This window comes from Nematolebias whitei, chromosome 10 (assembly GCF_014905685.2).
Source record: "Nematolebias whitei isolate Nwh7 chromosome 10, NemWhi1, whole genome shotgun sequence".
NCBI classification, from domain to species: domain Eukaryota; kingdom Metazoa; phylum Chordata; class Actinopteri; order Cyprinodontiformes; family Rivulidae; genus Nematolebias; species Nematolebias whitei.
Genome location: NC_056507.1, coordinates 13,207,958 through 13,219,658, shown reverse-complemented (window position 1 = coordinate 13,219,658; position 11,701 = coordinate 13,207,958). Strand labels below are relative to the sequence as shown.

Genomic DNA, 11,701 nt, shown 5'->3' with positions numbered 1-11,701 from the left:
CAAAGAGACTCACATGACTGATGAGATCTGTCCCACAGAGGGTTGCTGCTGACGCCGTGTGGTGGAGCAAAGTCCTGCATGAGCCGAGATACTGATCAGGATCTAAACTGGATCTCAAATCAGCAAGAACTCTTTACTGTCCATCTTAAACCACTTTAATGGAATTTCAATGTTGCTAATTCAGTAGTTTAAAACAATTGAGCATTGAAGTACCTTGACCACCTTTAGGACCAAAAACTTCCAAGTTCACATTAAATAATTTGTTAGTTTTGTGAAAATCTATAACAGATGATGTGATTTCAGTCACGCTTCCTCGGGAACCATCTGGTGATCAGTGTACAACTTATTCACAGCTAAAAACAAGCTGCAAAAATGCTAAAATTGTAAAATAAAATTAAAAAAATGTTTTATATGTTACATTTCTCCATAAACTACAAGTATGTCCTTTTAGAAGTCCGAGTCCTGCTGTTTTATTATTAAAAGTTAATTTAAAAATATTAAACTTTGATTAATTTTGAAATATTTATTGTTTTGATTCGATTGTAGCTTGATTTTATACAGCATTTGCTATAATTTTCTTCTAGCTGTGATTCCCTTCAAATGAAAGTACAGTCTATAGCTCTCCGTGCAGCAGAATTTTCCCAGGATTCATCAGGTTCTTTGGGTCCAGGGTGTCCTTGAGACCCTGCATGACCTGGAAGGCCAGCGGTCCCACCTCCTCACGCAGCAGCACTCTCTTTCCTAAACCCACTCCGTGCTCCCCCGTGCACGTTCCATCCATGGCCAGTGCTCGCCTGCAGAGGAACAAAATAACATGTTCAGGTTTAAGAATACAACAAAAACATGAGAAACGCATCAGCGTTAAATCCTCATTTATGATTTAACTAACTGTAAACAGACAGAAAATGTCTGAACAGATATTTTTGTCTCTTGAAATGTCAGTCTGAACAATCTGAAGTCTTGCAAGCTTTGAATGCTAATTTCCATTTTAAAGATATCTGATGTTACCGGGCCAGCCTCTCGGTGAACAGGTGGACTCTGTGCAGCTCATCCGGATCACTGGGATCCACCACCATCAGACAGTGGAAGTTCCCGTCACCCACATGACCAGCGATGGGCCCTGAAGCAAACCACACATATTTTAAACATAGCAGAAAAGTGTGTCATTTCTTTTTGTGTTTTAAATGTGAATGTATTCAATTAAGAAACATTACACAACACATCACTGAGTACAGGCTAACATTAGCAACATGCTAATTTCATTACATGGAGCCTTTACACGCAAACTCCACTTCAAAGGATCTGAACGAGCCTTTTAGCCATTTCTTTTCTTTTATCAGATGGAAATTTAAAATACTGTGAAGTATTTTTACACCATAAAGTAACTTCATACATACTATATGTAGTCATATACAGTAGTCCCTCACTTATTGTGGGGATTACAGTACAGACACCCCACATGTTAAGTGAAAATCCGCGAAGTAGGACGTTATATTTATTTAGTATTTATATATATATATATATATATATATATATATATTTATATTTATATATATATGTGTCACTCCCACTCTCCCTCCTGCTGCACCTGTGCGCTGCGCCAGTCTCTGCCTCCCTGCCCGATTGTCTGATCGCCTCGTGCCTGAAGTTCCTGCTCTCCTTCCTAAAGGCTGTTTGGGTCGCACTTGATTATTTTAAATAAACAATACAGACCCCCCCCCCCCCCCCTTCCTTTCTTTTTCCAAAGCTGTCTGTTGCACGCCCTCCTGTTGTGTGTCTCTGGGACACGATGGGGAAAGACAGACCCCAACCCCTCCTTTCTCTTTCTCTGCTGTGACAGCCTTGGAAAGAGAAAGGAGGGGATGGGGAGGTCTGTCTTATACCTGAGTGAGCCACACTCAGCCACTCTCTTTTTTTTATTTTTATTGATTCACTCTTATGTTTCCACCTAAGCAGTTTCTCCAATATTCTATATTTGTTCATCTGATCTGTTCATCCCTGCTCCCTGAGCAGTAATGATGGGGAAAGACAGACCCCCCCTGCCCCCCCCCTATCGCTTTCTGAGGCTGTCATAGCAGAGCAGAGACACCTGCGTCTCTGCTCTGCTATGACAGCCTCAGAAAAAGAAAGGAGGGGGCAGGGGTGGGGTCTGTCTTTCCCCATTGCCAATCGTGTGTCATATACAATCTTGCGTTAAAAACCCGCAAAAGTCGAACCACGAAGTATCGAGGGACTACTGTAGTGGTGATTGCTGCCGTTTATGTGGCTGCTCCCTTCTGCAGGGCTCGCAAGAAAGATTTGACAACCGTGTTACCCTGGATGCCCTTCCTGCTGCAATCTGTCCTCAAACTTTCAGCCTCAGGCTAAGGAGACAGCAGTACTGACCACCGAGCTACCGCAGGCTCCCAGTGTTAGTTGTTGAGTAATAAATCTAAATTACACTGAATGAAATTAAATGAAGTCACAAGTTAGCGTTACTCATATTTCCCTCAGGCCCTCACCTGTCAGTCTGCTCTCAATCAGGTCTTTCTTTGTCTCAACGATGATCTGAGGCAGTCGAGACAACGGGACACACACATCTGTGGAGTAAGCCTTCACACACACATACACACAGAAGATAAGGTCACAGTATTGGAATGGCACCAAAATGTTGTCTCTTGCAGTGTTTATATTTAAAACTTTGGACAAAACGAGACAAAACGAGACAAAACGAGACAAAACGAGACAAAACGAGACGTGGCCTCAAGTGGGCGATGTTGATGAAAAATAAATGTTTGTGTAGCACTGAGCTATCACACACAGGCTCGCTGTTAAAAGGCACAACACCCAACATCTCTGTGACTCTGGCTCAAGCAGTTAAGTCAAACTGTCAGCTTTACAGAATTTATTCCCTACAGTGCTTTGAAAAAACATCTACTGTGGATTAGCTTTAAAAGTCAACCCAATTCAAGATGGCTGCCAATTGACTACAGCAAACACAAAAATGGATAGGATGCAGTCAAATTGACAGATACTGAGCTTGGTCCAGTAGTAGATGAGAGTCATTTATAACATATACTTTAGGCACCAACTGAATGGGAATTTGTTCAAACTCTGGCATGTGGGCAATATCATATTTCATATTTGTTTATACCCATCTGTTCACTACAGACTCATGTTCGGGCTGCTGTTTAACATACCATGTTATTTTACATTATTAGTGTTTAGTGTATATCTTAGATCCTTGTATACTGTTTCTTTTTATACTTTATAGTTTTGCTATTTTGGGGTGTAACTGGGACCTTAAGTACACAATTTCATTCCACCTCATGTACCACATGTGATGCAAATGACTAGAAAGAATCTTGAGCCTTGACATGCATTCCTTCAAGTGATGCGCTCTTTTTATTTTAGCTGTATTCTTTAACTATAGATGAAGATCAAGGAGGAGGTAAAGAGCTCTAAACAATGCAGAACTGAAGGAAGTGACTTTATGATTATTACAGATTATTGTTTCAGGTGTGCTTTCTCTGCTCATATAAGGTTTTATTGACCTTTTATACAATCTGTCTCTGGCGGGTAAAACGGCGGCACGCGTCTTATGTGCTCTAATTCAAGAAACTGCTTCCATAAGTGAGACGTTGTTTTATATTTTACAGAGTAAAATTAAAATGCTGAAGATTATATGTATGACTCAGCTGTGTATAAGTAAGTTTTTTTTTGTTCTTGTGTGCACCATAAGGGGTGGCACGGCGGAGCAGTGGTCAGAGCTGTCGCCTTACAGCGGGAAGATCGCGGGTTCAACTCAGGTAGAGTTTGCCTGTTCTCCATGTTCCATCCCACAGACCTCAGTTATTTGGTAACTCTAAATAGTCTAATTGTAAATCTAAAGTGTGAGAGTGTGAATGGTTGTCTCATTTGTCTCTATGTGTCTGTGACTGACTACCCACCTGTCCAAGGTGTCCCCCGCATCTCGCACAGTGACTGATGGAGATAAGCACCAACTCCCCGTGACACAAAAAGGAGAAGTGGGTAGAGAAAACGAACGTAGTTCCAAACTTTACACATACTATTTATCCAGCCATCCATTATCTTTACCAGCTTCTTCCTTTTCAGGTCGCGGGGGTCATTGGTGCCCATGTCCAGCAGTCGTTGCATGAGAGGTGGGCCCTGGACAGGTCTCCAGTCCATCACAGGGACACATAGAAACAAACAACCATTCAGTCTTTCACTTACACCTAGAGACAATTTAGAGTTACCAATCAGCCTAACGTGCATGTTTTTGGTCTGTGGGAGGAAACTGGAGTACTTGGAGAAAATCCACTCATGCACGGAGACAACATGCAAACTCCACCCAGAAAGGCCTCCCGGCCAGGAATTGCACCGGCAACCTTCTCGTTGAGAGGTAACAGCTCTACCAACTGCACCACCATTCTGTGGATATTACTTATTTTGCTGTAATTTATTAAACAAAAATAAAATAATTCATCTATAATTTCAGGTCTCTTCAGCTGCATGTGAGCATTTTTTTTTCTCTTCTTTGCAGCAAATACAAATAAATTAATTAATCTGCAGCTCCGTGAGGATGTGGTTTTCTTTAAATTTTTTGTTGCTTTTGTTCAAATTCACAGAAGTAAATCTTGTGAATCTTATGTGAATATTGTTGGACAAATGTCACCAGTCAGCTATAAGCATACTAAATGCTTTAAATAAATTGTTTGGTCTCTCTGGTGAAGCTTCTATTCTCCCTTTATTTTAATTTTTTTACTTTTGCCCTCTCCTCTGTGTTTTACTGCATGATATAACATCTTGATTTGTTTACCTTGCAGCCTGGTCTGAGAGCCTGTGCAGCATACCAGGCATCATGGCGGGCTTTCCACAGCCGATTTCGTGTTTCTGATTCCCGAGCCCACTGAAAGTCCGAACCTTCATTACTCTGAGTGATTTCCTCTGCAAAAACCACACACGGATCCATAAATACCTCAGAATTCAACAAATTAAAACCTATTTGCCTGCCTGTCACTTTGTTGGGATTAATTTCCATCTGATATGTATGAAGACGTTACAGCATAAAACTGATCTCAATGCCAAACAGAAAGTGTTAACGTCATATCCCCTCAGTTTAAAACTCTGTCTAAGCATGTCTCTAATGAAATCCTAAATATGTCCAACATCCTGCTATAATCATTTAACTGCCTCAAGTCTGCATCCATAATTTGGTTTGAAGAAAAAGATCCACATTTATTGCTCTTTCTGCTCAAACTTTCCAGATGGGAACTTTTAATGTCTAAAAATTTAGTTCAACCTTTTTGTAACTGAATTTTAGAGCTGTCATTTCTAACCCGGGCCCGAAGCTGTTTGGGTCGGGCCCTAATAATGTGCTGGATGGGCGGGCCAGGTTGGTGTCGGGCTTTTGATTGCGTCAGTGGACGCGTGCGGTTGGCAATCCAATTATATGGAAACATGGCTTACCATACAATCCAATCATATGGCACCATGGCTTGCCATATGATCCAATCATATGGCAACATGGCTTGCCATATATTCCAATCATATGGCAACATGGCTTACCATACAATCCAATCATATGGCACCATGGCTTGCCATATAATCCAATTATATGGCAACCTGGCTTGCCATACAATCAAATCATATGGCAACATATTGCCATACAATCAACAGCCGCATGCAGCCATTTCACCGCGAGCTGACCGGCCTTGAAAGAGGTAAAATAAGGTTCAGTTAAGCTTCAGATGGGACTATCCTGCCAGGAAGCGATCCATCGCCCAAATGGACGTTCAGCCCGCACTCAGCTTACGCACGTGGCTAACGACCCAAACAGGTGAGATCCCAAAGCAGACATGTCAGAGCGGTCCGTGTCTGAATAATGCAGAATGCAGGAAGAAGCAGGGGTATAATGTGCTTTGATGGCCATGAAAGGACAAACACCCCCTCAGCTCTTCTGCCCCTTTTATTCAGCCGTGCGTCCGCTGACCGTTAATAACTATATAAGCAGTCAAAACTTAATTAAAATGTTAGGGGTTTTCAGGTTCGGACCTGTAATTACTGTTAATTCGTCGGGTCGGGTGGGGTTCAGAAATGATGGCTACGGGCTGGGGCCGGGTTTTTTGGGCCCGAATGCAACTCTACTGTAATTTATACACTAGAAGGGATAAGATGTTTGTCATTTTTAAAGAAACACTTCTTCCTGCGGTTGTCTGCACACTCACACACCGGCTGTGGTGACTTGTTCCTCAAGGCTTCGTTGGGATCCGTGGAACTCCAGGAACAGAGTCGGGGTCACGGCGTAGGACAGGGAGCTGAACCTGTTGCAGGCATCGATCATCACATCGTCCAGAAACTCTGGATCATAAACACAGAAAGAACAAAATAACGCGAGGAGGTAAATGTCAGTGTGACGCAAATACGCAAGACTTTTATAAAAATCTCATTTTAATTTATATTGTTCTATTTTCAAGCTGAATTCACAATTCACCCATCTCCCATGTTGGAAGAGTAAAAGTTGTAAAGAGTAAAATAATATTAAAATGCTGAAAATATTTATTAGTCAACTGTATATTTGTGTGTAAAGTTGCCGATCTGTTGCCGTTACGCAAAACAGAAGTCTGAAAAGATGATGTCAAACTGAAAACCAAGGATTTCTGGGAGAATCGGCTTCCCTCAGTGTGCTCCAGGACAGCTTAAGTGTTTTCACACCTGACGGTTTGGTTGACTCGGTTTGATGGGGGGGACCAAAGTTGGAACATTTGTTACATTTTCAGCTGGTGCATTCACACTCCACTGAGTCAATCAAGACAAACCCTTTGAGCAACCTGTCCCCCCCCCGTCGCCTTGCTGCACCAAGAACAACTGAAGGAAACGACACGAAAACCTCTGAAGAAGACACTGAGCGCAACTTACTTCCTGTTTACCTTCAATTTTCCTCACCTATGCGAGCGATGGGGACTCCAGCCTGTAAAATCTGCACGGTGCTGTCTACAGCGGCCTGGACGGAGGGGAAAGAGCAGACAGCCGACACCATGGCCTCTGGGATGCCGTACAAACGTAATGTAGATTTGGTAATGATCCCCAGGGTGCCCTCAGAACCTACAAACAGGTTTGTCAGGTTGTAGCCGGCTGATGTTTTTCTGAAGACAGAAAACAAAAAATGAAGGTAATTAAGTCCCACCGGGCATCGATGAAACATGCGTGATTTCTGATCCACACCTGGGGCGTCTGCCTTTTCCAGCTGTGTGTATAACGCTTCCATCAGACAAAACCACCTCTAGGTTCATAACGTTTTCCCTCATAGTCCCATAACGCACTGCGTTGGTACCAGAGGCACTGGTGGCAGCCATGCCACACAGAGAGGCATCTGCTCCCGGATCTGAGATAAACAAACAAACAAACAAAAATGTCCATAGTTCTTTTTGTATTTCGTTACATATTTAACATAGAATGATAACTAACTATTGATGATAGGTAAATAAGTGGCCATCATCATCCTCTACTGTGCTGTTGTGAAACCGTGTGACTGACCCACAGGGAACCAGAGGCCGGTGTCTCGCAGGTAGGCATTGAGGGCTTTCCGAGTCACGCCGGGCTCCACCGTCACATCAAAGTCCTCTGGGTGAAGGTCCAGGATCTGGTCCATGTTCCTTAAACTAAAGCACACACCACCCTAGGGAGTAGGGATGAAATAAAACAGATGCACAACACAGCTTATTCTCATTTGACTATAATATGGCAGACGTTTGATATACAGTAGTCCCTCGATTATTGTGGGGGTTACATTCCAGTGACCAACGCAATAAGTGAAAATCCGCAAAGTAGGAACGTTCTATTTATTTAGTATTTATATATATATATAAAGGCTTTATAAACCCTTCCCACACTCTTTCAATCTTCTAAACTCTTAAGCCTACGTCATTTTAACAACATACATATATGTACTGTGCAGTACTGCAAAATTTTACTCACCAGCTCTGCAGCTCAGTTCCAGTAGAGCTCACTTCCTGTTCTGCAGACCTGCCCTGCAGTGACGAAGTCCACCGCCCCGTCCAGGTTGATGAGCACGTGGATAACTGAGCTTCAGGAAGCTGAAGGATTATTTGCGACTTTCCTGCCAGTTCTGTGGCCTTGCGTTGCAAAACTTTCCCTCCATTTCAGCAGAAAGCAGCAGCCAGAAGCACTGTTGGCTTCTGGGCTGTGTAGTTCTTTGGACTGGCGTTACAGTATAGGCTTATTGAAAGAAAACTACAAAACGGTGGCGACTGCCTGAAGTATCTTTGTTCGTTAACTGTTTACTGCACAGTATCCCGTCCTGTCCCAATCATGTGAGTAATATTAAAGTTGACAATTGTGTGTCGTGTACAATATATTTTTTGTTATGTACAATCTTTTTTTTGTCGTGTACAATCGTATGTTGAAAAAACGCGAAAGAGTGAGTCCGCAAAAGTCGAACCGCGAAGTAGCGAGGGACTACTGTATTTTCAACTTTCTTTCCTAAATATAAAAACACATTTCAGAGTCAAAGTGTTTCTTAATAAAAACGGTTATTATAATGATGATAACAGATATTTCTAAGAAAGAGCCCAATCTGCACATATTCTCTCACCTTCACAGCACCGACCCCTCCCTCCAAGCCTGTCCCCGTGCCAAACGGGATGATGGGAAGGTTGTGGTCATAGCAGACTTTGGCCAAAGCGCTGACTTCCTCCACGCAGCGGGGAAACACCACCACGTCTGGGGGGCGACACCTGGAGGGTAGCATTACAAGAATATCATCACTTTTCTAGCACATATTTAGAAAGGTTCTTGTAAAACTCAGCTGAAGTGAGTAAACAGGCGGGACCTACTTGTGTACAGACTCATCTTTGCCGTGTTGTTCTCTGACTGCTTCACCCAATGAAACACCGTCCTCTCCACATATGGACCTGAAGACCGAGAGAACTTTGTCCACAGCAGCCTTCTGTGAAAACACACAAAACATGGAGGACAGTCATGAGGAGGAGGTGGAGGACTATAAATCTGACACCATAAGCTAATGAATGCACCAAAAACAGAGCAGACGGATATTTATTTAGGGTGTACTAATATCATTTAAGTATTTATATAAAAACACAACATGTAAAATTTAGACATTTTTATTTGAATCTCAAGTTGATCAGTCCACAATTCAATATAAAGCAAGCACTAAATAAAATTTTGTAATTAGATTGCTTCTCCCCCCCCCCAAAGTGACCAAATGATAACAGTTTATGATGGATATTCAATATTCATAATTATTATTATTTATTTATAATTATGTATAATAAAAACAATATTCATAATTATAACAAAACCTCTTCAACAAAACAACTAAAATGTGTAGAATGTAAAAAATGACAAAGCATAAAGTTTAAAATAGAGTAATTTTGTTAATATTAAAAGAAGGTTAATGTTAAAGCAAATAATTTCAATTGATTTAATCTGTCAGTGAATAGGAACACAGTATTTTGTACATTTTGTAAATGTAATGGCTTGTTTGCACCTTGATCCTTGCCCAGGACATCCTTGTATAAGAGATTAATAATCGCAGTGGATTTCTTTCCTGGCAAGAACCAATGCAGACATGTTCCTGTTTTTAGTTTTCTACATTCGTCTTATAATTAGCTGTTTTTGCTACTTTTTTTGCCATCTTATTTTAATTTGTAATAATAATAATAATAATAATAATAATAATAATAATAATATGTATGCCTTTTATGATTGTCTATTGTTGTTGCTGTTGTCCATTGTTGTCATCATTCTTTGTTGAAATCAGGTCTCTCTTGTAAATGAGTCCTCGAGGCTCAATGGGATTAACCTGTCTAAATAAAGGTTGAATGAAAAAAAAAAAAAGATTTTTAATAAATAAATTTGTTTGCATGACAGTAGCTTATATTGAAAAATGCTGCGTGCATGTTTTATATTTTAAGTGTGTTAACATGTTATTTATGACAGGTGATTTATGAGTTTCCTCGGATTCTGCAGCAACAGCACAACCTTCGCTGTTTAGTTTTAGTCCGCATGACCTTCTGTCACAGAACTCGAGAAACAAACAGCAGCTCAGACTCAATTATTATTATTATTATTTTAATAACTCACCCTCGCGGTGCCTTCTGAACTAACGTTGCGACTCTGACGGAGAGGCAGCAGCCTGGGACACAGACTCCGGCCGAGCAGCATTGTTTTTCACCGAATTGAATGTCAGCAACACTTCCGGGTTGGTAAAGTCCACAACCGGTAACTTCCGTTCCATTATTTTCAAAATAAAACGTATCTCGACCCAGTCCTTTTTTTAAACTACATTGAACTCCTCTGAGGCTTTGAGGCCTCGTTACTTCCTCTGCCGAGCTTCTTTGTAGCTTTCATCAAAAACATTATAAAAAAATATTTATGTTTATAACCACAATAGAAAAAGCAAACAGTAGCCATTTTCTAGTCAAGTTTTCTGCAATATGTGTGAATATGATTTCTACAAGAGAACAACTAATCGGTTTGTTCTGATACTTTGTACACAGTTTACCACTTTATTTAACTTCCAGCCACACAGTGTGGTTATTAGAGAAAATTTAATGAGTAACAATCAAATATCTGCTTAACTGTCCTTATTTATATGTTCAATTAAATTACCTTGATGAAAATATGTGCATTATTATTATTTTTATTTCAAAGAAGTATTTATTAATTTTCCACAAACATACTAAGGGCTTAAATGGGCTTCCACTGTTAAGTGGTGAAACGCTTCCCAAGGTGACAAAGTTCCTGCTCAGTCATCCAGGTATCAAATCCAATAATTCTCAGTCAGGTCATCTGGACAGTTTCTTTTTTTATGGAGACGTTTCACCCTCTATCCAGAGGGCTTCATCAGTCAGAGGAGTTCCAGTTAACTGTTTCCCCACCAAGCAATAAACTCCTTACGTGGACCAACCAGTTTGCTGGAGCTAAGATGGTTTCTGGGGGGCGTCATGTCCCCCGTCGACTCCTCCCAGGCGCAGCCACAGCCAAAGTGGTTCAAGGCAACAAAAAGTTCATGCTCAATCATCCAGGTACCAAATCCAATGATTCTTAGTCAGGTCACATGACTGAGAATTATTGGAAATGCTTCACTCATTTTCATAAAAGTTTAGTTTTTTTTCTTTTGTTCTAAAGTGTAAAACTACAAACAACTGTCAACAGTTTACAACTCAATTTTTTAAAAAGAGTAAAATGTAAATCACAGCAAAATATACATTTGGATCTCTGAGCACGTTTTGTGGTTCTGGATAAGTTTAATGTGAGAAGGAGCAGAATTTGTTACTTTATTGTAAAGGTCACTGAGCTTACAGTTAATTCAATAACTTTATTTGGCCTTAACACCCATTTTAAAAAGTCAGGCTTTCTGAATAACTTTTATGTTTTTTTCTATAATAATAAATAATACTAATGCAAACAATTTCAAAAGCACGTCGCATTTGTAAATCTACATTTCAAGGGTCAAAAACAAAAAAAGTTGACAGTAACAATAAAATTGCTGAAATCAGTCAGGGCCATAAAAAGGACAACACATTTTTTTTTTTATTAATTTCCTGAAGGATTCTGTGGTTTGTGGTTCCCTCAGGTGTTCCACAGATGAGGAGCAGCAGAGCTAAAGGTTCGGTCCCCCATGATGCTGAGCTCAGTTCCAGGAATTTGAAGATGAGAGGAGTTGTTGGAACGG

The 11,701-nt window shown here is 40.7% G+C and overlaps 1 protein-coding gene across 1 annotated transcript; it reads right to left on the bottom strand.

Moving 5' to 3' along the window:
* Positions 1-468: 468 nt before the first annotated feature.
* On the bottom strand, positions 469-10,217 carry ldhd (lactate dehydrogenase D). Its single transcript, XM_037682659.1, has 11 exons — positions 10,108-10,217; positions 8,838-8,950; positions 8,597-8,738; positions 7,519-7,660; positions 7,207-7,366; positions 6,928-7,127; positions 6,214-6,342; positions 4,802-4,929; positions 2,502-2,592; positions 1,009-1,120; positions 469-794 (listed from the first exon to the last, which is right to left on the bottom strand). Exons 1-11 carry the CDS (start codon positions 10,186-10,188, stop codon positions 614-616), a joined length of 1,479 nt encoding a protein of 492 aa, XP_037538587.1. The 5' UTR covers positions 10,189-10,217; the 3' UTR covers positions 469-613.
* Positions 10,218-11,701: the final 1,484 nt, after the last annotated feature.

What these genes read in the sequence shown, in the direction of transcription:
- ldhd (XM_037682659.1), bottom strand. Translation starts at nt 10,188, where the DNA reads ATGCTGCTCGGCCGGAGTCTGTGTCCCAGGCTGCTGCCTCTCCGTCAG. An exon ending in AAAGATGAGTCTGTACACAA is followed by an intron (nt 8,739 to 8,837) that starts GTAGGTCCCGCC and finishes GCTACCCTCCAG; the next exon opens with GTGTCGCCCCCCAGACGTGG. An exon ending in CGGCCTCTGGTTCCCTGTGG is followed by an intron (nt 7,367 to 7,518) that starts GTCAGTCACACG and finishes TGTTTATCTCAG; the next exon opens with ATCCGGGAGCAGATGCCTCT.